The 25,255-nt window shown below is 42.1% G+C and overlaps 1 protein-coding gene across 1 annotated transcript in view; it reads left to right on the forward strand.

The window, feature by feature from the left end:
* Positions 1 to 25,255, forward strand: part of FASN (fatty acid synthase) — a 44,332-nt gene that overhangs the window by 6,628 nt on the left and 12,449 nt on the right. Inside the window, exons 2-29 of the mRNA XM_057405369.1 lie at positions 1,279 to 1,425; positions 2,228 to 2,380; positions 3,672 to 3,845; positions 4,681 to 4,881; positions 5,319 to 5,441; positions 6,105 to 6,220; positions 6,464 to 6,598; positions 8,459 to 8,918; positions 9,255 to 9,442; positions 10,227 to 10,416; positions 11,734 to 11,828; positions 12,247 to 12,381; positions 12,719 to 12,922; positions 14,436 to 14,551; positions 15,006 to 15,181; positions 15,524 to 15,715; positions 16,003 to 16,083; positions 16,175 to 16,360; positions 16,671 to 16,850; positions 17,057 to 17,260; positions 18,621 to 18,931; positions 19,073 to 19,462; positions 21,701 to 21,865; positions 22,052 to 22,170; positions 22,275 to 22,429; positions 23,235 to 23,438; positions 24,448 to 24,598; positions 25,071 to 25,249. Coding sequence (XP_057261352.1) covers positions 1,299 to 1,425; positions 2,228 to 2,380; positions 3,672 to 3,845; positions 4,681 to 4,881; positions 5,319 to 5,441; positions 6,105 to 6,220; positions 6,464 to 6,598; positions 8,459 to 8,918; positions 9,255 to 9,442; positions 10,227 to 10,416; positions 11,734 to 11,828; positions 12,247 to 12,381; positions 12,719 to 12,922; positions 14,436 to 14,551; positions 15,006 to 15,181; positions 15,524 to 15,715; positions 16,003 to 16,083; positions 16,175 to 16,360; positions 16,671 to 16,850; positions 17,057 to 17,260; positions 18,621 to 18,931; positions 19,073 to 19,462; positions 21,701 to 21,865; positions 22,052 to 22,170; positions 22,275 to 22,429; positions 23,235 to 23,438; positions 24,448 to 24,598; positions 25,071 to 25,249 — 5,110 coding nt within the window. The 5' untranslated portion in view covers positions 1,279 to 1,298. The remainder of the gene's footprint in view (positions 1 to 1,278; positions 1,426 to 2,227; positions 2,381 to 3,671; positions 3,846 to 4,680; positions 4,882 to 5,318; positions 5,442 to 6,104; positions 6,221 to 6,463; positions 6,599 to 8,458; positions 8,919 to 9,254; positions 9,443 to 10,226; positions 10,417 to 11,733; positions 11,829 to 12,246; positions 12,382 to 12,718; positions 12,923 to 14,435; positions 14,552 to 15,005; positions 15,182 to 15,523; positions 15,716 to 16,002; positions 16,084 to 16,174; positions 16,361 to 16,670; positions 16,851 to 17,056; positions 17,261 to 18,620; positions 18,932 to 19,072; positions 19,463 to 21,700; positions 21,866 to 22,051; positions 22,171 to 22,274; positions 22,430 to 23,234; positions 23,439 to 24,447; positions 24,599 to 25,070; positions 25,250 to 25,255) is intronic.

Genomic DNA, 25,255 nt, shown 5'->3' on the forward strand with positions numbered 1-25,255 from the left:
TTCCAGCCCACACATAAGCTCTAAAGCATAATTTGTGTATACTTACCAGGATTGTTTAAGGAAATACTGTAAATGTTTTCTACTGGTTTTGTTCATGCAACTGCACTTTTATTTATATGTCCATATGTATAATCTCAATAACATATATATATAAAAAGAACCCCTATATATATGGGGCTTCCCCCTCCCCTTAACTTGCCTGCTTAGCATGTACCAACTATAGTTAGTACATGCTTAGCATGTACCAACTGAAACATCAGGTTAACTTGCCTTCTCTCTGCTGAGTTGCTAATATATTTTAAGTGTAATAGAAAAGAAGTGTGTTGACTGTAATATATGAGCTATCATTTGGTGGTGTGATCTGTATAGATGGCCTGCTGTGCTATGTGGCATGATGTTCTCTTGTGGTGTTTGAAATTGGGGTTTTAGAATGCAGTTTTCTTGGGACAACAGCTAAGGTATTTCATCCCATCTGGACTCCATATCTATTCTTATTTTTCCTGGTCCTCTAAATGTATGGCAGCACAGGGTGCAGTTGGAAATTTTTTATATGTAAAACTTACTTCTTGTTTCAGGTATTTAAACTAATGCTAAGTTGTACTGCAATCTTGGTGGTTTTGTGTGGGTTTTCTCCTGTGTGTGGTGGGGTTTTTTTGGTGGCTTTTTTGTTTGTTTGAATTTGGGGGTGGGGGGGTGTGTTTGTTTGGTTTTGTGTTTATGTGGTTTTAGTGTCATGTTGTTTCCTGTCCGTCTGTCCCCCCCAACTTTCTGATTATTGATTCTTAAGTTAGCATTTAACTTTTTAATGAGGGTAGAACTTGTTTTGCTACCTCTTATGTTTGCCTTGTAATTATGTATTTTACTGTATGTATTTCATCATTTCTCCACCCACCTCTGCTCCAGCATGTTAATCTTCCTTCTCTGCTGACTTCACAGTGGCTCTGCATACTGTAGCTTTGTAGTTGTCATGTAGAAACTGGTGGTTCTTGGAGCCCAGCACTCCTTCAGGATCAGTTTTCCTATTCTCATTGACCCCACAGATATTATGGTCTGTTTGATTGTCTTGTTTCTTCTTTCTTGTTTTTGGTTTGGATTTCGAGGGGAAGGGAGAGGGTTGCGGTGCCTTTCTCTTTTCATTAGAGAGTCCATGGGCTGGTCCTGTGTGGGTGTTTCTCCTGTGAATGTGCTTGTTTGTCACAACATGTCAGAAAGGAGAGACACATTTACCCTTCTGCTCTGTGAGAAATCTTACTAGTCTTACTGCTTTGTGGATCTCAGCAACAGGGAGAAGTTAAGAGATGGAGGACGTGGTGATTGCAGGCATAGCAGGAAAACTGCCAGAATCTGAGAACTTGCAAGAGTTTTGGGAAAACCTGCTTAATGGAGTTGATATGGTCACAGAGGATGATCGGAGGTGGAAACCAGGTGAATGCTTATTGTCTCTTCTTTTGGAGCTCTGGGCTCTGACCATTTTAGAGGAATTATCTTATGAAAGGATTTATTGGATGAAAACCCCTCCCAGAGCTGAATTCAATTCTGATTTGTCAAGAAATCCAGGACCAGAACACTTCCATGAATGTTACATCCCATACAGTAGCAGCTTATAAATAATATGTAGCTTACTTCCAAATTAAAGAATACTGACAGAGCAGCTAGGCAGCTTTAATCCTGTACCAGTTGTGATTGCTGTGGCAGCAAGACAGCTCTAATATTTTTGGGGGTTCAGAAGTAGCACAGGCACTCCAGTCCTGTAATTTGTGGCTTTTTACAATGTTCTGTTTTGTCTTGATTGTCTTTCTGAAGCGTTTGGCACATGTCTATCCAATTCAAGCTAGCAATTTGCCAAGTAAAAGGTAGCTTTCGTTTTTCTTCTAACCAGTGACTGACTGGAACCACTGATTTGACTCTGTTCATGTGCTCAGTACAACTTTACAAAGCAAAAATGCTTAAATCAGAAAAATGTCTTTTGCTGCCATATCCAGGAGAGTCTTAAATATTACAGTTGCTTTTGTTAATGGAGCATTCTCATTTTCAAATGAGATTGAGAGGTAGTTAGGTATATATTCATGCAGTGCTCTGGGTACTGCAACAGGGAAGTGAGGTTTCATGAGTAGTCAAGAATCAGCTGTGGTTATTCTGTACTTTGTCTCAGCTGGTAGCTGCTTCAAAACCGATGTATTTGTTTCAAAATGGATGTGTTCTGTGACTGTTGAATATTTCTTCTCAGGAATGTATGGACTGCCCAAGAGAAATGGAAAGCTCAAGGACATAAGCAAATTTGATGCATCCTTTTTTGGGGTTCACCCCAAACAAGCTCATACAATGGATCCTCAACTTCGCTTGCTGTTGGAAGTTTCTTATGAAGCTATTTTGGATGGAGGTAAATAGCTGAGGGATTGAACCGGGAGAATTGTGCTGTACTGTCTGATCAGCAGGTGCAGACATGCACCTCTGTGGTGGGGTCTCTAACAAGAGAAAACTGTCTCATTAGAGATGAGACCAAAGAACTGGTATGGGGATTAGAACAAAGCTGTTTTCTCTGGAACTCTAGCTAGGAAGTCTACGCTGACTGCCAGTGAATCTGTACCTGCATCATATGGTACAACCAGTATGGCAGAAACATATAAGCAGTCAACGGTGCTCGAGCTTTTATATATTCTGGTCTAATCTAATATTCCATAATAGATCTCTTTGTTAAAGACATATTTGTAGTACAAAAGGAAGATGACTTGGTTAGAAATCTCATCCATGGCCTAAGTGAATGGCAGATGGCCTGGTGTATTCCTGCCTATTGGCCAGGTTCATAGAAAATTTGTGGTATTTGATTCTGTTCTATAGAAGTTTTGTTGAGGAATTCTACCTTCAGAAATAGGAGTCTCTTATTTCCATCACTGCTAGTTTCTTGAGCTTCTGAGTTACTTGCCCACAGAGCTGAAAAGGTTATCCTTGATGTTAATCAGTTTCATGTCTGAACATAAGCACATGGGGAAAAAGTTGGAACCACCTCACTAATACTGACATTGAAATTAATACTTGCTCCTCTGCTGCTGACTCTCTCTGGAAGCTTGAATATTCTGCTTGTCTCCAGGACTCCTAAAGTACAGAGAAGAAACAGCAGAGATTGCTGCAAGTTGAGCTTGCTGTGCAGTTTTTTTAGAGCAGAATTGCTTCTTGTTCTGGTTGCTGACTTTTGAGCTTAAGAATTTTCCTTTCTATCTTGTACTCCAGATCTGGGCTTTATATGTTCATAGAGGTGGATACTCATGTGCTCACATGACATTCCAAGTGCTTTAATTTTTTTCCCCTTCGACCTGCTTCTTTTTTCTATACTGTAAGTCAGATGTTAGCCTACCTGATCAGTGTCTGTGTCTCTCATAGCCTGTATGCTTTTTTTGAACAAGGCTCTAGCAATGCCCAGCTAAGCTGAAAAGCTGCTTCTGGTATGGCAAAAAGCCAGCATCAAGCTTCTGGTGGACTCTGCAATGAGACTTGTAAGGTCTGCAGTTGAAACAGGTAAAAGGTAAATATAGGTAAGGGAACAATGCTGCAGAGGACTGTCAGAAAGTTGGATTAAGAAGAAGGTCATGAAGTGGTGCCAGCATACCTGATACCTCCCCAGTTTGCCCCTCATAAGTTTGTCTGCTGTAATTTACCACCTTCTATCCCTGTAGGCGTTAATCCGGCCACCCTGCGTGGCACAGACACAGGTGTATGGATTGGTGCCAGTGGGTCAGAAGCTGGTGAAGCCCTCAGCCAAGATCCAGAAAAGCTTGTGGGGTACAGCATGACTGGCTGCCAGCGTGCTATGTTAGCCAACAGGATTTCCTACTTTTATGACTTTACAGGTAAGTGCCTCAAGCCTTCCATACTGGTCAGCAATTGAGATTTGAGTCTGATTGTACGACAGTTTTTGTAGAGGAGAATGGATATGATGACGAAGATCCCCTTGGGGATGAGAAAGTAGCATTCGGCTATTGAAAGGAGGCATACGAGAAGCAGAAAATGTAACTAACTCATTGTAAGGCTTTTGTAGCTCAGTTGCTGCTGAAGGGTATAGCTAGCATTCATCTAAAAGATGTCAGGAGGCCTTCATAAAAGGCCTAGTTTCTTTCCAGCCTTCAGACTGCTGTTTGGTGTGAAGCTATGTACAAGTCCGCTGGCCCAGAGACATACTGAGTGGAAAAGTTGACTCTTCTTGAGTAAAGTGGAAGAAGTGGGAGAGCCACCAAAATTAAGTGAGTAAAGGCATAGTCATGTGTGGCATTGAAGAGTGGAGGGATTGGAATTGCTTTGGAGAACAGCAGAGAACAGAGATAATGGCAAGGGTAGCACCAGGAAGGGTGAGAGACTTTTCTTGGTGGGAATGGGGAAATGGATGAGACCTCCCTGTGAGTCTACAATATCTCTGTTTGATGGAGACAGAGATGGAAGTTTAAAAAATGCCATTAAAGCCAAATTGTTTACAATTTTTTCCACCTTTCTTATCCCTCGTTACCTGGTAAGCAGGCAGAGGGTGATGATTCTTGTCTCCCATTTTATCAGCATTACGTGTTGCATTCTGAAGCAACAACTTATTTAACATATTTTGAGTGTGTTTCTCTTGTGATCTCATCCTGTAGCGTTTGGAGAGTATGAAATAGTAAACCCCAGGTTTTTTGTTTTCCCTTCCTGTTCCCTAAGGACCAAGCATAACTATTGACACGGCCTGCTCCTCTAGTCTCATTGCTCTGGAAAATGCATATAAGGCAATTCGTCATGGATGGTGCAGTGCAGCCCTAGTAGGAGGGGTCAACCTTTTGCTGAAACCCAACACTTCTGTGCAGTTTATGAAACTGGGTATGCTTAGTCCTGATGGTGCCTGCAAGGCTTTTGATGCTTCAGGTAAGACATTAGTACCAAAGCTTGTCATGCTGTGTGAAAAGAGCTTGCTGTGGAGTCTCTGACCACATACTCTCATAGTACAGCAAAGAGCTGGCCTTGTAGTTTTTCCTAGGTACACTGTTCAGGACATATCCTGGACCTGATCTGGTTGTGTGTTTTTTTGAAGCTGGAAAACTTACCTGTGAGGAAGAAACCCTATGGCTCATTCCTCAGGCACTGGGGAGAGCAAATAACTGTCTCTTGATGGAAAATTCTTATCATTGTTTGTGATGAGCAATGAGCCTTTCTAGGACTTTTTTTTTTTAAAGACATGGATGTCATGCTCTCAAAGTGGTCTGTAAGCAGTAGCTCAGGAATGAGATAACCTTATTGCATGGTGCTTTGCAGTGTTTCTCAGAGCACAACAGAATTAGTGACTTACTGTTCTCTGCTCTCAGGAAATGGATATTGTCGCTCTGAAGCAGTTGTTGCCATTCTCTTGACCAAGAGATCTATGGCTAAACGGATCTATGCCACTATAGTCAATGCTGGAAGCAACACTGATGGCTTTAAGGAGCAAGGTAGGCCTTGAGCCTCTGAAAAGTCAGATACCTACACAACTGTTCAGGCTAGAGTCCTTGTCATGAAAAATGGGTGTTGTGGGGTTTGTTGTCTTAGATGTTGGAAGGGTTTTTGTGTTTTTTGTGGAGGTGTTTTGTTGGTTTTGGTCTGTTTTGGGTTTTTTGTTTTGGTGGTTTTTTTTTTTTTTTTGGTCACGCGAAGTTCAGAACCCTGTTTTGTAAAGAAGGTGAAGGAGACAAGTGGTGATTTCTATGGCAGGAATAACAGGAATGTCCTGTTGCTAGTTTAGCCTTCCCCAAGACACCTCTGCACTGATAGAAGTGTAGATGAGGTGCGACTATAAGGCTCTTTCTCTACTGCTGTCCCACTTATGGAGACACCAAATTTCACATGTTCTGCTTGATGTAGACACTTCCTAGTGTTCTGTTAAGCAGTATCTTTCCACACTAGTCTTAATTCATTGGTTAAGGTCCATTTCTGGTACCTCTGATCCTCTTCCAAAGAGCCTGAGAGCCTTACTGTGTTTGGCACTAAGGACATTGATGTGAATCCTGAAAAAGTTTCTCTTTGGGTATTTTGGACCTGGTAGCAGTTGAAAGGGTGCTAAAATCAGCACAAGACACATCTGATACTAGAGGAATTGACAGCAGTTTTGGTCCTAGGTGTGACATTCCCATCTGGAGAGATGCAGCAGCAGTTGGTCAGCTCTTTATACAGAGAATGCAGTATCAGACTTGAAGAAGTGGAGTATGTTGAAGCGCATGGGACAGGCACCAAGGTCAGCATGGTGCTTTTGGGTTTGGGGTGCTTTCTTCTCTCTTATTTTCTTCCTTTGCATCACTTGCCACACTCTTCCATCAAATTATTATTTGTTTTTCCAAAATGAACATATGTTTCCCTTCTATCAGTTATGAGAATATGTACTGCCTCACCACTTCCGGATCTTAATCTTCCAGATTTCTCTTTTGTGGTGCATATCAGAAGTGCTAGCTAATAGTTGTCCTGATTCTCTTCCTACTAGGTTGGAGATCCACAGGAAGTAAATAGCATTGTAAATATCTTCCATCAATGTGAGAGAAAGCCACTGTTGATTGGATCAACCAAATCAAACATGGGTCATCCAGAGCCTGCCTCTGGGCTTGCTGCATTAGCCAAGGTAATGGGTGGCTTGGGAATTAAAATTTGGGAAGGGAGGGAACACAACATTAAGTGGGGGTTTTAATGTTTGTCTGTTTTGAGGAAAATTTGCACTGATCCAGGATAGGATATTCAGTGGTAATGAGAGGAACTCAGGTGATTCTCCTTAATGATCTGCTTGCTTCACCTTCAAATACTTTTAAAATCTTAGGTGGCTGTTCTGCAAGCTCAACAAAAATGCCTGCGTGGCTCTCTGCTGTGCATCTGCCCCATTCCCCACTTCAGTTCCCCTTTCCTACTGAATTCTACAGGAGCATAATTAAACTCAGAATAAAGGCTTTGGGGTCACTTTATTGATTATCCTTATACTGGTCCTTCCAACAGAACTCTGCTGTAAGTTGTTTGGGTTTGAACAGCGTACAGGTAGAGGGATTTAGATATTTGGAGTAATTGGAGGTGACAGTCAGTGTGGCCTTTTGGTGCCAAAAGAGTAGCTGATTCTTCTGGCCATTTGTCAGGCATGCATCATCTCTTCCTCTTCTCTCTTACACTGGAAAAAAGTCATGTGAGTTCTCTGGGATGTGGCTACCAGCCTACTAACTACTGCTGTAGGCAGACAATAACCTATTTACTCTGGCTGTTAAACTGCTTAGCAGAGAGCTAGCTAATGTTCACACTTGGTTGTAAGCCTATTACCAACAGCCTTAGAACCACACAAATTGAAGTCACGTACATGGTCATTACTAGAATTTTAGTCTCTTTAAAGTGGTTACTGTGATGTGAATACATAAAACGTGCTGTGAATAGACTTCTGTGCAAATCATGGAGACAGCAGTGTCTTGTGTCTCTATAGAGGAAAGTTTAACACCTCTTATCTCTCAGACTGACAACCTTCTTCATAGTCAGAACAACCGAGTTGTAAATAAACCTCTCCATCCGTACTGTTGCATGTCATAAACTGTTTAGTGCAGTTCTGCTGTGATCTGTCAGGACAGGACCATAACTCTGAGGTACTATTTCCCCATCTGTGTTTCTTAGGGGGTGCAGGACTGCAAAGACAAGGCCCACAATTTCTTTTTGAAGACTTCTCTGACACCATGTTTTCTTGCTCTTTTTTCATCAGTTTTCTCACTTAACTTTGTATCAGAACTTAGAGCTACAGGCAAGAGCCCATGTGCCACCCATCATGCCTGCTATATCTTTTACTTATGCTTTCTATGAAGTTATGTTAGGTCTTGTTGCCAGATCTGGGATCTTGAAAGCACCTGTAGCTTTGGAGGGATATTGAAGACTCTGTCTCGTTGATTGACTGAAAGTTGGATGACACTTCCTAGTTTAAGGTTTGACAGTTAATCAGAATGGCAGATCAGGCATCCTTGGGACCAGGCAAGAAACTACACCAAGCCTACTGTCTCTTAGACAGTAACTGTTTCTCAAAGTCTGCAGTTTCTGTAAATGTGCTCATTTGTAATTCTATAAAACGCTCTCATATGTGAGAGGTCAGTTAGGAAAATGGACCTTTAAAGTATCTGATTTCAGACTTGAAGAGAATCCATTAATTACATGGATAGGTAGGAAAGAAACTAGAGTTTGCCAAGGCCACTTAAAATTCTGGTAAGGGAGGCGAAAACCCACCTGCACCTTTGAACTACTCAACCTGTTTAATTACTTGTTGTAAAGTAAAAACAAAGCATCTTGGTTGGGTGTAGTAGGTACTATCACAGTAACATCAGTGCTGCTGTTCTCTGAAACATCCCTTTATCCAAACACAGAGAGTTGCTTTAGTGTATGCTACATGGTCATTTGTACTAAGCCAGTAATAACAAGTAGATGTTTGTATAAGAAAACATGGAGCACAGAACACTGTTTTTTCTTGCAGGTCATTCTTTCTTTGGAACATGGGCTATGGGCTCCAAATCTTCATTTCAATACCCCAAACCCAGATATTCCTGCCTTACAAGATGGCACTTTGGAGGTTGTTTGTAAACCAACGCCAGTGAAAGGTGGCCTCGTCAGTATCAACTCTTTTGGCTTTGGAGGTGCTAATGCTCATGTCATTCTGAGGCCAAATGAGAACAAACGCCAGCCTCTGGAGACTTGCAACATGCCAAGACTGGTTCAGATTTGTGGCAGAACCCAGGAAGCTGTGGAAACATTAATTCAGGAAAGCAGGAAACATGGAGGATGCAGCCCATTTTTAAGCCTTCTCACTGATATCTCTGCGGTTCCTGTGTCCTCCATGCCCTACAGGGGCTACACGCTGGTTGGCAGTGAGAGTGACATAAAAGAGGTTCAACAAGTTCAGGCATCGGGTAGACCACTCTGGTACATCTGCTCAGGTAGGTGTGCTCAGTGATGTACTGCATCCTTCTGTACATCTGGGGCTTGAGCAATGCAATTCTGTGCTCTAATGTTGTCCTCCACTCTAGCATGAGGAAGTATCTTGCAGCCCTGCAGTATGTCTAGAAAACTCACATTTCCTGTATTTTATCTAATCCTTCCAACTCTATCTTCTGCATGATAGCAAAGTCCAGGAAAATAAAAAGCAGTGCCTAATTTAGAGGATGTACTGTGTTTTGCTCTTGGAATTCTTTTGCTGCCAAAGCAAGTGTGTGATGTCTGCTCCTTTTATGGAGCGTTACTACAGCTCATTTTTCTCCTTGCCTGTCCTGCAGGTATGGGATCGCAGTGGAAAGGTATGGGCCTGAGTCTTATGAAGTTGGACTTGTTTCGCCAGTCTATATTGCGCTCAGATGAGGCTTTGAAGAACACAGGCCTGAAGGTCTCAGACCTGCTTCTGCAGGCAGATGAAAACACTTTTGATGAGACCGTCCATGCATTTGTTGGACTAGCTGCTATTCAGGTAAGACTCAAATGACTGGTGGAGGGGCTTATAGACTCAAGCCACATAAGCACACTGTGGTAGTGTGTGTTTGGCCAGTAACACCTTATAGTGGTTAATGGAAGCTTGTTTTGTGATTCCAGTAAATGGTAGCTGTTTGAAGTCTCTGTCTGATAGGAGGGAGTGTCTTGTACCCTTGACAGTTTAGGGCTCTGTCACTTGCAAGATACTCGGACTAATATTGGTCTGGACTGATTTGCATGTGTATTGGGGGGCGGGGGGGGGGCAGTTTCTCCTTTTAAGATACTGGGATGTCTGAGCTTTATGTAAACGTTTATGCCAAGGAACAGGCTTCCATTGAATGCCTTCTGAAGTTTATTCTGCTGATGAACTAATGATACTACATGAAGTCTGTTTTAATTCTGAATGTCAGTGTGGCATTAACTGTTTTTTAAAAAACTAGAGGCAGAGCTTCTGAAGGGATCTGGAAAGCTCCTCTTGCCTCTGTGTACAGATATGCTTTTGGTAGACTCCTGCTGTTGGAAATAGCTCCTTAGTGGAAAGCTACATAATGGAGACACCCAAACAGTATTGGAGCCACACAGCAATTCTTTGGGCTCATTTGAAATGAGGCTGGAGCTGCAGTTACCTAAAATAAATAAATAATAAAGAATGCAGCAAGAACAAGAAGAGTATCATGTACCAAAAAGCCATTTTGTAATGCAATCAACTACTGCTGTGTGCCTCTGAGTCCTGACACCTGCTTACTCCGGCATGGAATCACTAATCCTGCTGTTCTCTGCAGATTGCCCTGATTGATTTGCTGAAGGCTGCAGGTCTGCAACCTGATGGGATTTTGGGCCACTCGGTGGGAGAGCTAGCTTGTGGCTATGCAGATAACTGCTTAAGTCAGGAAGAAGTCATTCTTGCAGCTTATTGGCGGGGACGATGTGTTAAAGAGGCCAAATTGCCCCCAGGAGCAATGGCTGCTGTTGGTAGGTATACCCTTACCAAAAGAGTGATACAGGAAAGTACATCGGTTCTCTGTTGTGTGACATTGGTATAAAATAGGGCTTTGAAATGTATTGGTGGAGACAGTCATGTATGTAAAAGTTTTGCCTCTGTTTCCTCCTCTTTTTCTTCTGATGTAGAACAGGTTATTAAATATTTAAGTTGATGTAATGGTAGTAATCTCTGACCTGGAATACAGCAGCATTTTGGTATTTCATCCAAAACTTAAGTGGAAATGGAGAGATTTATTGATAAGTAACCAATGACAGAAGCTAGATAAATAATCTTGTAAAGAGAGGTGAAAATCTGAGGCACTGGGGGTTTTGGCTTTTATATGCATGTGTGCCTGTATATACACACACTTAATTTATTCTTTTTTAAAGAAAGATACTGTCTGCAAGAGCAATGAGACATGAAACCATTAAGCTACTATTCTGTCATGGCTAGTGGAACTTAATGCTGTTAGAATTTACTTGGCCCTACTAGGACTTGAGAAGAAGCCTTCTCCTGAACAAGCTTTGTGCGGTGTTTCTGCAAGTCGGGTAGTTTTGCCCCACTGTTGGGTGAAATTTTGAGCTTTGGGGCCCAGCAGTTTTATTTTGTGGCATGGATTCATGGTGACTTACATGTTTACATGTACAAATTCTCATTGGTAGCATGTATGTTGTGCTGTTTCTTATTATTGGACACAGTGGTAAATAAAAAACTGAAACACTTAAGAGAAAAGCTGTTGCAGGTCTAATGCTGCAAAGGGCTACCTGCCTAATTTAGCTTTTTTCACCTTGATATCAAATACATGACACTGTTATCACAGAACTTATCTCGGAGTGCTGCATCTAACATATTTTTAATAATATGATGTTGAGTTCAAGTTGCTCTTCCTGTGACTTGTATCAGTGTACTATAGGACCAGGTGCTGCACATCTGGTTATGCTAGTTTAAGCCGCTAGAGTTATCAATTTCTATGGATATTTTGTGTCTCTGTTTCTGTGAGTCAAACTTGCATATTCTTTCTCCTGTTCTAGCTCAGATTGCTAAGGGCAAGACAATCTGTAGCTTCTTCGAAAGTGTGTGGGTTCCCACCCCATCCCTTGATGGCATGGTACAAAGATACAGTCCTCTGTTCTTGTGCTCAATATCAGAGTGATAAATGTCATATTAAAGCTATGTCCATCTTAAGAATCCTTCCCAGTTTTGCAAAATACTCAGTTAAGTGCAGTGATTGTGCAGATAAGATTGCCTCCCCTTATGAGGCTCACTGCTAGAAGCACTTGTATTGTCCTGAGGTCTTCCTTCTGCAGGTCTGACATGGGAGGAATGTAAGCAATGCTGTCCTCCAAATGTGGTACCAGCCTGTCACAACTCAGAAGATACTGTTACTGTTTCTGGGCCTCTGGTGAGCAAGGAACTGATATGGTACACACTATAGAGTTGTGGTTGGGACTTGTGAAGTTCTGGTTTGAAGAAAGGTTGAAGCTGAGTTAAAGCTCAGCTCCTTACAAAGGGGAGCTGGAGTAACACAATGGGAGGGGACATGGTGCTTTGTATAAACTTAAACATGCAAATCTTCTGTGAGACGAAGTAATGATAGTACCTCAGTAAGCTAGTAATAGAAGATCTCTTTACACTGAATAGTCTTATAGCCATGGGCATGATGACATTATTGTAAGGCTGAGAAGGGCAATAATCTCATCCCAGATACGGCTCCCCTTAAGTGGCAAGTGATGAAGGCCATGAGGGGAGTACAGTCACTCATACAGAGCTCAAATACATTGTGAGCTTTTATTTTACTTCACTTATATTTTTCTTCTTAGGAGTCTGTGAATGAGTTTGTAGCTAAACTGAAAAAGAAGGGTGTGTTTGCAAAGGAGGTGCGCAGTGCTGGAGTCGCATATCATTCCTATTACATGGCATCTATTGCACCAGTGCTGCTCAGTGCCCTGAAAAAGGTAATGTTGCCAAACTATGGCTCATGTGGCTTGCGCTCATGCATTTGTATTTGGGTATATGTGATGCTGAGCTTAAGGGGCTCCTTTCTTTGGGAGGAGAACAAAATCTTGAAAAGCTTGTAGACCTCAGCAAGACCCGAGGTTTGAAGTCCTGTGACTTCAAAGTAGAAGAATACTTCGAAGACTTCGAAGTAGAAGACTTCCAAGTAGAAGAATATCCTGAGCAATCAAGCTGGGAAAAATGGCCTGCAAAAAGGAGGGGCTGCTTGATTTTTGCCTTATTGTTAGCTGTGACATGTAAGTGTTCCTCCTCTCCCTCTTCCTTGTCTATCTGTAGGTCATTCCACACCCTAAACCTCGTTCAGCACGATGGATCAGTACGTCTATCCCCGAATGTCAGTGGCAGAGCGATCTGGCTAGGAGCTGCTCTGCAGAGTATCATGTGAACAACCTAGTGAATCCAGTGCTGTTCCACGATGGTCTGAAACATATTCCAGAGAATGCTGTTGTAGTAGAGATTGCTCCACATGCTCTTTTACAGGTATTATATTTGATTGTGTTGGTATGATGTTATATTGATATGCTGCTGCAGGAAGGAGATTGAGGGTCTGAGGACTAGGAGATAAAGCCGCTTTTCCTCTTACCTCCCCCCTCCCCAGTTCTGGGAACACTTTTTCTGTCTAGTACTTTTGAGTGTCTCACAGTTCTAGCATTTTCTTGATAGGGGTATGGGGTGGGACAGTGGTTTATGTTACTATTAACAAAAAAAAATACATTGTTGCTTTATTCATTGCCATGCATTTCAAATAGTTGACGGTTAGCTCTCTGAAATGTGCAGTGAGTAAGAAAAGCACTTCCTTGTTTAGTTCTAATGGAGAATGTGTGCAAAAAGTTGGGGTGGGGGAGAGATTAAAGACTAGCAGGCCACCTCTATTCAAAATTTGTAATCACTGTCTGTACACTGAATTGGTTTGAGATTCTGGTCTTAGAAGTTGGTGACTGGGAGTGGTGTTTTCTCCTATTCTCCAGGCCAGGTAGCCTGAGATTATAGGAGCTTGCTTTCTTCATAAACTGCTTTCCCCTAATCACTAGATCATTATTCCTTTCTCCTCACACTGTAGGAACTGATCTTTGTGGAATTAGCTTCATAGTAAAGGTGCATTAGGATGCATTTGCTCTACAAGATCAGTTCTGTGATCTTGTGCCTATCACTTAAGACTTCGGTCTTTTTTTATTTGACATGTGGCATGCAAGAGGACGAAAGTCTTAAGCAGAATCATAGTTAATTGTGAATCAAGTTTAATAGTTATATAGTGCTTCTGAGTTCCAGTCAGGGTATATTTTTTTTGTCATGTTAGGTATATTTATGTATGCTTTCAAAGTGACTTGAGCAGAAAATCAGAGCAAAGCTTTTAAATTAGGCAGACCTTTTCCTCAATAAAAAGGTTATACACTTCATGTTAAAATGGTTATACAGTCTGGACTCTAATGGAAGCGACTAAAGACTACATCAGCTGGGTTTGAGAGTGATCTGGTTTTCTCTTCCTTCCCTTCTCCTTTAAAGACCATGGTATCAAATTGAAGAGAAGTTGCAAGTTGGGTCAGATGTTCAAGGCTGCATTTTTTTTATTTTAATAGCTGTTACTTAGACAATGCACTAGAATGCTCCAGACTGCAAGGGGCTCCTGGGATTAAGGCCTTAAATTGGGGAGGGGGGGAAGGGTGTGAGTGGGAGGCTTGAGGGGATGATCTTGCAGTTCTCGAAGTGCAGCTTTTGATTCCACTTGACAGTCTGCTTGGGAAAGGGAGATTTGTGTTTTGGCAGAATTTCACTAATGTTGCATAGGTTCCGCTTTACCAGATGTGCTACTTTTTGGGGTGCTGGAGGGGTGTTGTGCTGCCTTCCTCTTCCCTATTAAAATGGTGCACATTCCAGCACCTAGCACACAACTCTTGGCACAGAAACAGAAGTGGTTTGAGAATTAGAGAGAAAAAATCAGAAACAAAATGGTAGTGATGCCTTCCACCAGTGATTATGGACTCTACTTGACCAGGCTATCTTGAGGAGAACTTTGAAACCAACTTGCACCATTCTGCCTTTGATGAAGAAAGAGCACAAAAATAATTTGGAGTTCTTCCTAACACAAACTGGAAAGATTCATTTAACAGGGTAAGGAGACTAAGGGAGGAGGGTGAGAGGGGTATCAGTTGGAGAAGAGACATAAATTCTTTCCTAGCATGCATGTTTTCACAAAGATTGAAATACTCCATCCATAAACCTGGAAAATGGAGTTTACATCTGTGCTTTACATGTTTAATGTTCTCACTTATGAAGTATTGCCTTGGAGTAGAGACTGCTGGGGATGGGAAGATGCCTTTTAAAGAGGAATCCCATCTTACGGGCCTAGGAACCTGAAACTAGCTCTTGGAAATAAGCTTGGTATCTTGTAGATTGCAGCTAACTGTAATTGTAATTCTAACAATAAGTGCTCATGGTGCTCCTAGCAAAATCTCGAATGTGGAGCCTGAGACCAATTGCTGTCTGACCTTTGAAGTACTATGAACAGTTTCCACACACCCCTGTTCCCCCAGGCACACTGTCTTGATCCATTTTGTCTTCCTAGGATAAAGGTTCTTGGAAATAACTTGTTCCCACCTGTGGAATACCCTGTCCCAGTGGGGACACCCCTTATTTCTCCATGCATCAAATGGGACCACAGCCAGGACTGGGATGTTCCAAAAGCTGAAGACTTTCCAGCAGGTTCCAAAGGCTCTGCATCTGCTTCAGTCTACAGTATCGGTGTGTGTGCCTGTCTGTTTTGTTTTTCTGTTTTTCCCACTTTTCATCTGCATTTCTTCTGTAAAACTAGGGAAAAGAAAACTCAAAGCAGCACTTTTGAAGCCATCTTCTTAATATTTTGTTTTAATTGAAAAAGATTGGATGTGCTTCTGAAATGGTATGAAAGAATGTGAATAGAGCAGGAAACAGTTATGATTCAGACTCTTAGTAGTTTTAAGAGCTACGTGTTGCCAGGCAGGATAGTTGGGGGAACAATTGGAACCTCTTATAGACATTGAGGGGAAAATACTTCTTTATTAAGGTGTCTTTATTATTTTCATTCTGCTCTTTATTCTTTGCCAGATGTGAGTCCTGACTCTCCTGACCACTACCTGGTTGGTCACTGCATTGATGGTAGAGTCCTGTACCCAGCAACAGGATACCTAGTACTGGCTTGGAGAACTCTGGCACAGTCTGTTGGCATGGCTATGGAGCAAATGGCTGTTATGTTTGAAGAAGTCACAATTCACCAGGCAACTATCCTTCCCAAAAAGGGTGAGTGAGGAGTGCTGGTACAACTGCCAAACTGTAATGAAGGTGATGACAGGGGGAGGAAAGAAATACAAGGGGAAAGTGAAGACAAACCCAGGAACAAGACTATAGAGAATGAGGCATAACTGACTGAATGAATTCACTTCTTTGTTCAAGTAGCACATGTTAGGGTCATATTTATTACATGTTGTGTGTGTTGAGTCTAGAAATGGTGAAAAAGAAGGCTCTGCTTGAGGGTGGTAGCAATGAATGATCTCATAATCCTGTCTTTTTTTCCATGTTTCTTGAAGGATCAGTACAGCTGGAAGTAAGACTCATGCCTGCTTCCCACCATTTTGAAGTGTCAGGGAATGAGAATTTGACTGTGAGTGGTAAGTCAAAGAACTGTGAGTGCTCTGTCCTATTAAAATCCATTATGTATGAACATTTGGTGATTTTTACTCTTGCCACTGTACCCATCAGGGAAGATTTTCCTCCTAGAAAACACTGCTCTGAAGAACTTCCATAACCAGCTAGTTGACTTTCAGACTCAAGCTGACATGAGCTCAAAGTCTGGCCTCTTGAAAGAAGACATTTATCAAGAGCTGCATCTGCGTGGATATAATTATGGACCAACTTTCCAGGGTGTTCTGGAATGCAATAGTGAAGGTAAATTTACTTTCTGTAGCAGAATGATGAGCATGATTATAGTAATGATGAATATTTGATCTTTTAATTCTGTCAGTAGTCCACCTGACTGTGCTTTGTGTGGTAATTACACTTTGTGCGATAATGGAGAATAACCAAGAGTTCTGGCAGAGCACTGGGAAAGCTGTTATCTCCAATGTACAAGTGACTGTTGGAGGCTACAGGGGAAGCTGGGTACATACTTCAGACTTTGTGTTTGATAAGCAGTGACTTCTGGCATCTGCTGAATGACAGAATCACAGTGACGTTTCCCTTTACTTTTCTTCTGCAGCAAGCACAGGGAAAGTTCTGTGGAATGGGAATTGGGTGACCTTCCTTGACACCCTGCTACACATGATGGTCTTAGCTGAGAGTGAGCGCAGTCTGCGCTTACCCACCAGGATTCGCTCAGTGTGTATTGATCCAGTGCTGCATCAAGAGAAGGTGCGCCAATACCAGGACAATGTAGAAGGTAACTTTTATCATGCTCGGCCTGTTATTAGTTGTTTTGACTGCTGTGTGGATAAGTGTATGACTTTCTAAGAAGCAGGATGTACTTTGAGGGGCACCTCTTGGTTTCCAAGCCATTCTGCAGCTTCTGTAAAGTCTGACATAGCACTGTTGAATAAAATGCTTGTAGTATTTGGTGCAGACTTACATTTCTTTCCTGTCTTTCAGCTCTTGATGTTGTTGTGGACCCCTGTCTTGGCAGCCTTAAAGCAGGAGGTGTTCAAATCAATGGTCTACATGCTTCTGTTGCACCACGGCGACAGCAGGAACGGATCCCTCCCACCCTAGAAAAATACTGCTTTGTGCCCTATATTGAGAGTAACTGTTTGTCTTCCAGCGTCCTTCTTCGTACCTACCTGGAGCACTGCAAAGGTAGTGTGGGATTGTTTTCTTGTCGCACTAGGGGAGACTTCCAGCCTGACAAATGTATGAACAGCTTCTCTCAGACTAATTCACAATATCCAAGAAATAAAGTGTTGGTCTCTGCTGAAGACTTCAACAGGGGTCCTGTGTCTGTACACTTGCTAGAAGCTAAAAACTGCTTCTAGCTGAAGTAGAAGGACAGGGCTTTGAGCAACCTGGTCTAGTGGAAGGTGTCTCTGTCTGAGGCAGGGGGGTTAGAGCTAGATGATCTTCAAGGTCCCTTTCAACCCCAACACAAACCATTCTGTGATCTCCAGAATGTAGGTGAGGAGTAAAACTGTGGGGAGGGGCATCTACCTGTCTATAACAGTCAATGTGGTGTCAAATGGCACAACCCCCTCTGCAAGCAGAGGCACACAAATCATCTTTCAGGAGGAGCCCAGCCTAGTTGCTTCAAACGCTGACAGGAGAGCGGGCTTACTCAAGGCTTTAGCTTGTTTGTTTTGTTTTCCCCTGCAACCTGCTGAGATGCATAAGCTTACATATCCTCATTTGGCTGTGGGCATAAGAGCATATCCAAGGAAGGATAAAGTGGTTTAGTGAGGCATGCAAAAAAAAAACGTTGCGTTTGCTGCAAGAATAGGATGAACTTAGTCTATTGTGAAACTGGTAGCCTAGTACAGTGCTCTTTGGATGAGGAGGCATCCACTCAGCTCATCACTTTAAGTGACTTTTCCTCAAAGGAGGGGAGGGAAGTTACTAATATTTTGGCAGTTTTACTCTAATGATGAATTTTGTTATATCTCGGGACAGCAGTGTTGTCATTCTGTATTGGTAAAGTGTCCTCAAACTCATCCTTTGATTTGGCAATAAATTTTAAAGATTTCTCTTTTTCTTCAGTGTCCAAATACTGCTCCCAAAGTTCTTTATGGATGCTGTGGTGGAATTCTTATTTTCCATATTGCTGTTTCTATCCTGATCTCGGTCAGGATAAGTTCTTTTCCATCTAGTTATAATGCAAAAAAGCATTTTAATATTTCTGCTTCTGTGGAAATTTAACAATGTCATTCCACGACTCCCTAAATCAGAAGTTTTCTGTTAGTTGCCTTCTTTGAGTCGGAGTCTCACCACAGGTAATTTGGTGGTTTATACTGTCTTGCATAAAGCCTCCTGTTTGGGGCTGCAGCTACGGCATGATACATAATAATATGAATGTTCTGGATCATGCACTGTCTTTGTGGTTAGGCTGACGATAGAAGATGCTGTGATTTGTGGTGCTGATCAGCTGGTGTAGCAAATGGAGGCAAAGAGGGAAAGAAATCTTCAGAAAATCTTATTTTTTGTTTTATTTTCCCCTTCTGTTCCACAGATCTTATCCAGAACGTACAGGCTAAGGTGGCCATGCATGGGGTCAAATTAGTCGTCCCTGGACTAGAAACTGCAGTAGCTGCTGCGGAGTCCTCACCCATACAGAAGGGCCTTCAGCATATCCTTGCTGAAATATGTCATCTGGAACTGAATGGAAATCTTTCTTCTGAGCTGGAACAGATTGTGACTCAAGAGAAAATGCATTTCCAGAATGACCCTCTTCTCAATGGGTTGCTAGAGTCTTCAGAGTTGAAGACTTGCCTTGGTGTGGCATTGGAGAACATGACCAGTCACAGAATGAAGATAGTAGAGGTTAGCTGGAAGCCTGGAATGGAATCATAGCTAGTGTTTCCAGGCCTTCCTCTATCGGGATCATGTACTTCTATTGTTCCAGTTGTAATTCTGGATATCATTTATGTTTCAACTTGGTTTCCCCTTTCTCTTTTCTCACAGGCTCTTGCAGGAAGCGGACGTCTCTTCTCTCGCATCAAAAGTATTCTGAATGCTCAGCCCCTGTTGCAAGTGGACTACATTGCCACTGACCGCATCCTGAAAAGTCTTTCAGATAATGAAACAGAGCTACAAAATGCTGGAGTTTCTGTTAGCCAGTGGGATCCATCTTGCCTTCCCTCTGGAAATCTGGCCAATGCTGACCTGGTGGTGTACAATTGCTTAACAACTGTCGTAGGGAACACCACTGAAATTCTCTCTAACTTGGCAGCTGCAGTGAAAGAAGGAGGGTTTCTTTTGCTACACACTCTTCTTAAAGGAGAAACTCTTGGAGAAATTGTCAGTTTCCTTACAAGTCCAGATCTACAGCAGAAACACAGCTTCCTGAGTGAGGTAAGCCTCCTGGAAGGACAGATAATTTCTGTGGATAGTCTGGATTGCAGATGCTTTTGTGATGAAACTTCAGTAGACATTACCTACATGACTTTCCACTGAGGTCCTCTGCAGGAAAATGTAATAAACCCTTCTTCAAAATAGAGTTGTGAATTTCCATGTATCAGGTTGGGAGAGTAAACTCTTGAGTTTAGTCAGGAAAGCTTTTCTTAATGCCTTGAAAATAATTCCTTGTCATTCGTATATCTGTATAATCTGTATGAAAACACTGGCCAGAACAATTCCTTTATAGCTAAAATAATGTGCTGCATTTTTGGGTGAGGTACAGCTTTATCCCTGTAGGATCCTAAAATCCTCAGTGTCAGAATATCTCTCTTCCTTTTGGTATCACTGCTGGGAATGAGATGTTACAAACTGGTAAAAGTTCTAACACTGAAGTGCTTCCACAAAGGAAGGTTTTTTCTCATGTTTGGTTTTCTTTGGGTTTGTTTGGGTTTTTTTTGTGGGTTGTTTTTTTGTTGTTGGCTTTTTGCTGGTTTTTTTTTCTTCTTTTCACTTCCTTCCTTGCCTTTCTCCCCACTTTATCTGGTCCCATAATGAGGTAAAGCAAAATAAGCCCTTGGGTTGTGGGGGGCATCTGCATTTCCACTTTATATCTGTGAACCAGTACATCATGCAGGTGAAGTAATGCCAGTGCTGGCACAAGAGAGGAAGATTGAATGGCTAGGGTAAGGGTAGGAACTGGGACATCACCTTCTCTTAGCAGCTGTTAGACTGAGCAGTAATGGGAAATGGCCCCTCTACAGGACACATGCATTCTTCCCAGTTTGAGAGGCTGTAGCCTCTCATCTCTTAGAATCATAGAATAGTTAGGGTTGGAGAAGACCTTAAGATCATCTAGTTCAAACCCCCATGCCATGGACAGAGACACTTCGCACTAAACCATGTTTCCCAAGGCTCTGTCCAGCCTGGCCTTGAACACTGCCAGGGACGGAGCATTTGCAGCTTCCTTGGGCAGCCCATTCCAGTGCCTCACCACTGTCACAGTAAACAACTTCTTCCTTATATTTAATCTAATCTAATCTAAACTTCCCCTGTTTAAGTTTGAACCCTTCTTTTGAAGTAAGAAGAGAGTAGCACTTCCAATAGTTTTAACTTTTTTTGTCTATAATTCCGGAGTGTGGTAGTTGGATTTTGATTTTGCTATGACCTGGATTTCAGCTGTTCACTATTTGCAAAGGTTTTGAAAAGAAAAGGGTAAGTTTCTCAGCTTTGTATCTTACCCTGTGAGGTGTAAAAAGATAAAAAGAAAATCCTGAGATGCTACTGAACCTGATAACTTAAAACCTAGATCTGTTGTGTCACTAGTCTCATATTAGCAAATCCCTTGGATAAGATACATGCAAGTTGAATGCACCTTCCCTAAGGAAAATGATATGACACAGGGAAGTGAGCAGGACTTAATATAGTTCTTGAAGTTTTCTAAGTAGTGACACTGACCCTAGTCCTTGGTACAAGGGATCATGCTGTAAAAACGTGCTGTTTTGTGTCTGGCATATGAAAAGCAAATGGGTGCTTTTCTAGGAGCCTGCAGTTGTTTGCATTTCATTCAGACAGTGGAGCTTCAGTTTTTCTGGATATTCCATATGTGCATTATAATTGTTTTTCTGAAATACCATTTTATTTAACTTAAGTGTGTAGATGCTTCATGTTTTCTCTGTTACGCTTTAGTTTTTTTTGTTGCAGACAGGGCTTATGTGACATAAACTGGTAACATCTAAGCTCAGTGTTTCCACTTGTATTATTTCCTGTATTGGAATCTGTATATTGTATTTGACTGTGGAGGTGTGCATTACTGCTGGAATTAAATTCTCGGCATGTTCAGTATCCTATGGGATTTGACCGCATGGTCACCGCTTGGTTTTTTGCACACCCTGGTAGTGTAGTAAAACTAGTTCCCTAACCAGGGCTTCAGGATATTTGTACCACTGCATTCTGAGGATCTTTTAGGGAAGGAGTAGTCTAGATATGAGTAAAACACTGTTGTGTTAATCAAATATATATTTGTACTGAGACAATACAGAACAGATGCCAAGATTTCACGCAAAAGCAAGAAAGATGGACGGTGCCTGTTGTTCCTCATGAAGCCTTCTTTGAGGAGACTCAACATGAAGTATAGATGCGACTTGTATTTTTAGTTGGCTTTCCTGTTAATTGTTGGTTTACCTGATTTGACAGGCACAGTGGGAAGGCTTATTCAGCAAAGCCTCACTGAATCTGGTTGCTATGAAGAAATCATTCTTTGGCTCAGTTATTTTCCTGTGTCGTCGGCAAGCCCCTGCCAAAACACCCATTTTTCTGCCAATAGATGAGACCCATTTTATGTGGGTTGAATCCTTAAAGGTGAGAGTTTGTGTCTTGGATATCTGAATTTCTAAATCATTACATTTTCTAAATGAGATATTTAGCAATGTCTGTGTGTGTTCAGTTACTTTTCTTACAATAGAAGTGACTCATCTCTGCCTTAAGATATGAGGGCTATTTCCTTTCTGTGGTTCCTAGTAAAACAGTTTTGGGCTTGTCCTGTAGGAGGTCTTGGCTGACCCATCAGAGCAGCCTGTGTGGTTGACTGCCACCAGTTGTGGGAACTCTGGAATCTTGGGAATGGTGAACTGTCTCCGCCTTGAAGCAGAAGGCCACAGAATCAGGTCTGTAAGCGTGCCTTTGAGTCTTAGTTGGAGGTGAGCTACTTTGTGTTAGCTTCTTTTTAGGCTATAGCAAAACAAGTAAAATGACAACTCTTGGCTTCTAGGTGTGTGTTTGTTTCCAACTTGAACCCTTCATCAGCTGTCCCACCCACCAGTCTCTCTTCTCTGGAGATGCAGAAGATTGTTCAGAGGGACCTTGTGATGAATGTGTACCGTGATGGAAAGTGGGGCTCATTCCGGCATCTCCCATTGCAGCAAGGTAATGCCTTTGAGGTCTGAGGATCACTTGCAGGGCCTTGAGTCTGAATGAACTTAAAATTGAAAATTAGTGGCTACTGTTGCTACAACTATTTTTATTATTATTTTTTAATGGATAATTTGGAATTCTTCTGCTCCAGCTCAGATTGAACAGTAGCGTATTCTGGTGCCAGCAAGAGGGATGAGCCCTTTAGAGTATGGGTAGTATTGCAGGCTAAGAAAGGGCTTTCTGGAGAGCAAATGGAAGAGGAGGTAGCAATTATACAAGGAATTTACTCATTCTGGAAAGCGTGTGCCTGTATGAATGCGTGTAAAGTTCTTATTGTAGAATCATAGAATCAACTAGGTTAGAAAAGACCTTTAAGATCAAGTCCAACCATTACCCCAGGACTGCCAAGACCACCACTAAACCATATTTCTCAGAGTCTCATCTACATGTTTGTGAGCACTTCTAGGGACAGGGTCTCCAGCCCTGCCCTGAACAGCCTGTTCCAATGCCTGAGCACCCTCTTGGGGAAGAAATTTTTCCTAATCTCCATCTAAACCTCCCCTGGTGCAGCTTGAGGCTGTTTCCTCTTGTTCTGTCACTTGTTACCTGGGAGCAGAGACAGACCCCACCTCACTACAACCTCCTTTAAGGTAGTTGTAGAGAGTGATAAGGTCCCCTCAAGCCTTCTCTTCTCTAGACTAACACCCCCCCCCCCCAGTTCCCTCAGCCATTCCTCATGAGAATAAGACTTATTCTCCAGACCCATCACCAGCTTTGTTGCCCTTTTCTGGACCTGAAATTGTTCCTTCTTCTGCAGCACAGCCTCTGGAGCTGACAGAATATGCCTATGTGAATGTATTGACTCGTGGAGACCTCTCATCTCTTCATTGGATTGTCTCCCCGCTTCGACACTTCCACACAACGAATCCCGATGTTCAACTCTGCAAAGTCTATTATGCATCTCTCAACTTCCGGGACATTATGCTGGCCACAGGAAAGCTTTCTCCAGACGCTATTCCTGGTGAGTTAAAAATACACTAGAAGAAAATGGATGTTTTCTGTTACTCTTCTAAAATTTATTCACATAATCTCCTTAATGTTAGTTAGGCACTGTGTAAAATGTGTATCAGGCTTTGTTTAGCAGGAAAGCATACTTTTTGAAAAGGAAGTATAACCCTGCTGCAGTACATCCAAAAACTCCTCTAAGTTCTAATTCCAGTTGCAGTCCCATTTTTTTCATGTAGCAATACTAATAAACCTTACTGTGAGGAAACACTGCTAGCCCCATTGCATATAGATACCAAGTGTGATGTGAAAAATCTTAGTGGAGATTCCAGGGAAGGACAAGGTACATGCCACAGTGAAAACGTTGAAGTTTTGTGGTGCCATGCTACTGGATATAGTTTGGTTTTAGGGGAGAAAAATGCAAAGTGAAATAATCTCCAGTCTGCAAAATGAAGGTGATAATATCTTGCCTTACTGCGAGTTAAGAATTAATGCAATGTCTATTAAATGGTTTTAAAGCTCTGTTTAAAGGAGAGGGGGTTGAATGTGTGCATTTGGAGATTTTTATGGCTGTGACTACTAGGGCCTGGTATCCTTTCATGACTTGAGATTAGTCTCTGCCTAAAAAGTTAGTGTTTGCAAAAGAATAAGGTGTCGCAATATATTTTTGCTGTGATCATGCTGTCTAGTTTATGTATCATTCTTATTTGGAGGAACAAAATTGCCTCTGAAACAGGAAATTTCCATGACATTTCTCAGATGAAAACTGGAAACTGAAGCAATATCATCAAGGATAAAGAGTAAGATTTAATGAGACCACATCCTTTTCTGCTACTTTTGTAGCAAGAAATTAACTCTGGTGGCTTACAAACTGTGTGCGTAGTAGACAAATTCCAGCACTTTTTCTGTCAGAGGTTCTAATTTTTGGGACCCACAGTGGTAGTACATTCTTGACCTAAAAATTCTTGACCAAGGGATTTTTAGAAGAGAAATAGCCTTTGTAAAAGATGATAATGTTCTTTCAGGTAACTGGGCTTTGCAGCAGTGCATGCTGGGCATGGAGTTCTCAGGACGGGACCTGGCTGGAAGAAGGGTGATGGGATTGCTGCCAGCAAAGGGGCTGGCTACAGTGGTAGACTGTGACAAGAGGTTTCTATGGGAGGTGCCTAAAAACTGGTAGGTCCACTTCTGTCTTCTGGGGTGTGGTTTAGATTTGCTTTCCTGCCTGAGGCTGATGACAGCCCTAATCAGACCAGAGTAATGCACAGTGGGTAGATTCCCAACTGGGAAATGATAAGAGTTAGTCTCCTGAGCAGCTGTAGGATTTGGCTTAGATTCACTGCAGGAGTTGAGCATTAGTTTTTGTATAGAGGCTTGCACAGGTTCTCATCTCCTTAGGCCCTTAGATCAAAAAGTGTAAATGTTTTTCAGTCATGCCAGCAGACTGCCACAGCTGCCAAGAGTTTCATCCTTCCACAAATACATTTTGGTAACTAAGCAGTAACATAACCAACACCAAAATCCCAGTGTATGTGTGAGCTATCTTAACAGTTTAACCTTTCCATTGGAGAAAAGCAATTTTCATCAGAGAATCTAGTAGTCTTCTCCAAGGCTAAAGATACGTTCTCTCTTTCACTTTGCTGCTTAGGACGCTGGAAGAAGCAGCTTCAGTGCCTGTGGTTTATGCCACTGCTTATTATGCTTTGGTGGTTCGAGGTGGTATGAAGAAGGGTGAGAGTATCCTTATTCACTCTGGCTCAGGAGGTGTTGGCCAAGCAGCCATTGCCATTGCCCTGAGCATGGGCTGCCGTGTCTTTACTACTGTAGGTGAGT

Source organism: Pezoporus wallicus, unplaced genomic scaffold (assembly GCF_028554395.1).
Source record: "Pezoporus wallicus isolate ANWC-B61680 ecotype Strahan unplaced genomic scaffold, APGP_CSIRO_Pwel_v1 contig_7750, whole genome shotgun sequence".
Classification (NCBI taxonomy): domain Eukaryota; kingdom Metazoa; phylum Chordata; class Aves; order Psittaciformes; family Psittacidae; genus Pezoporus; species Pezoporus wallicus.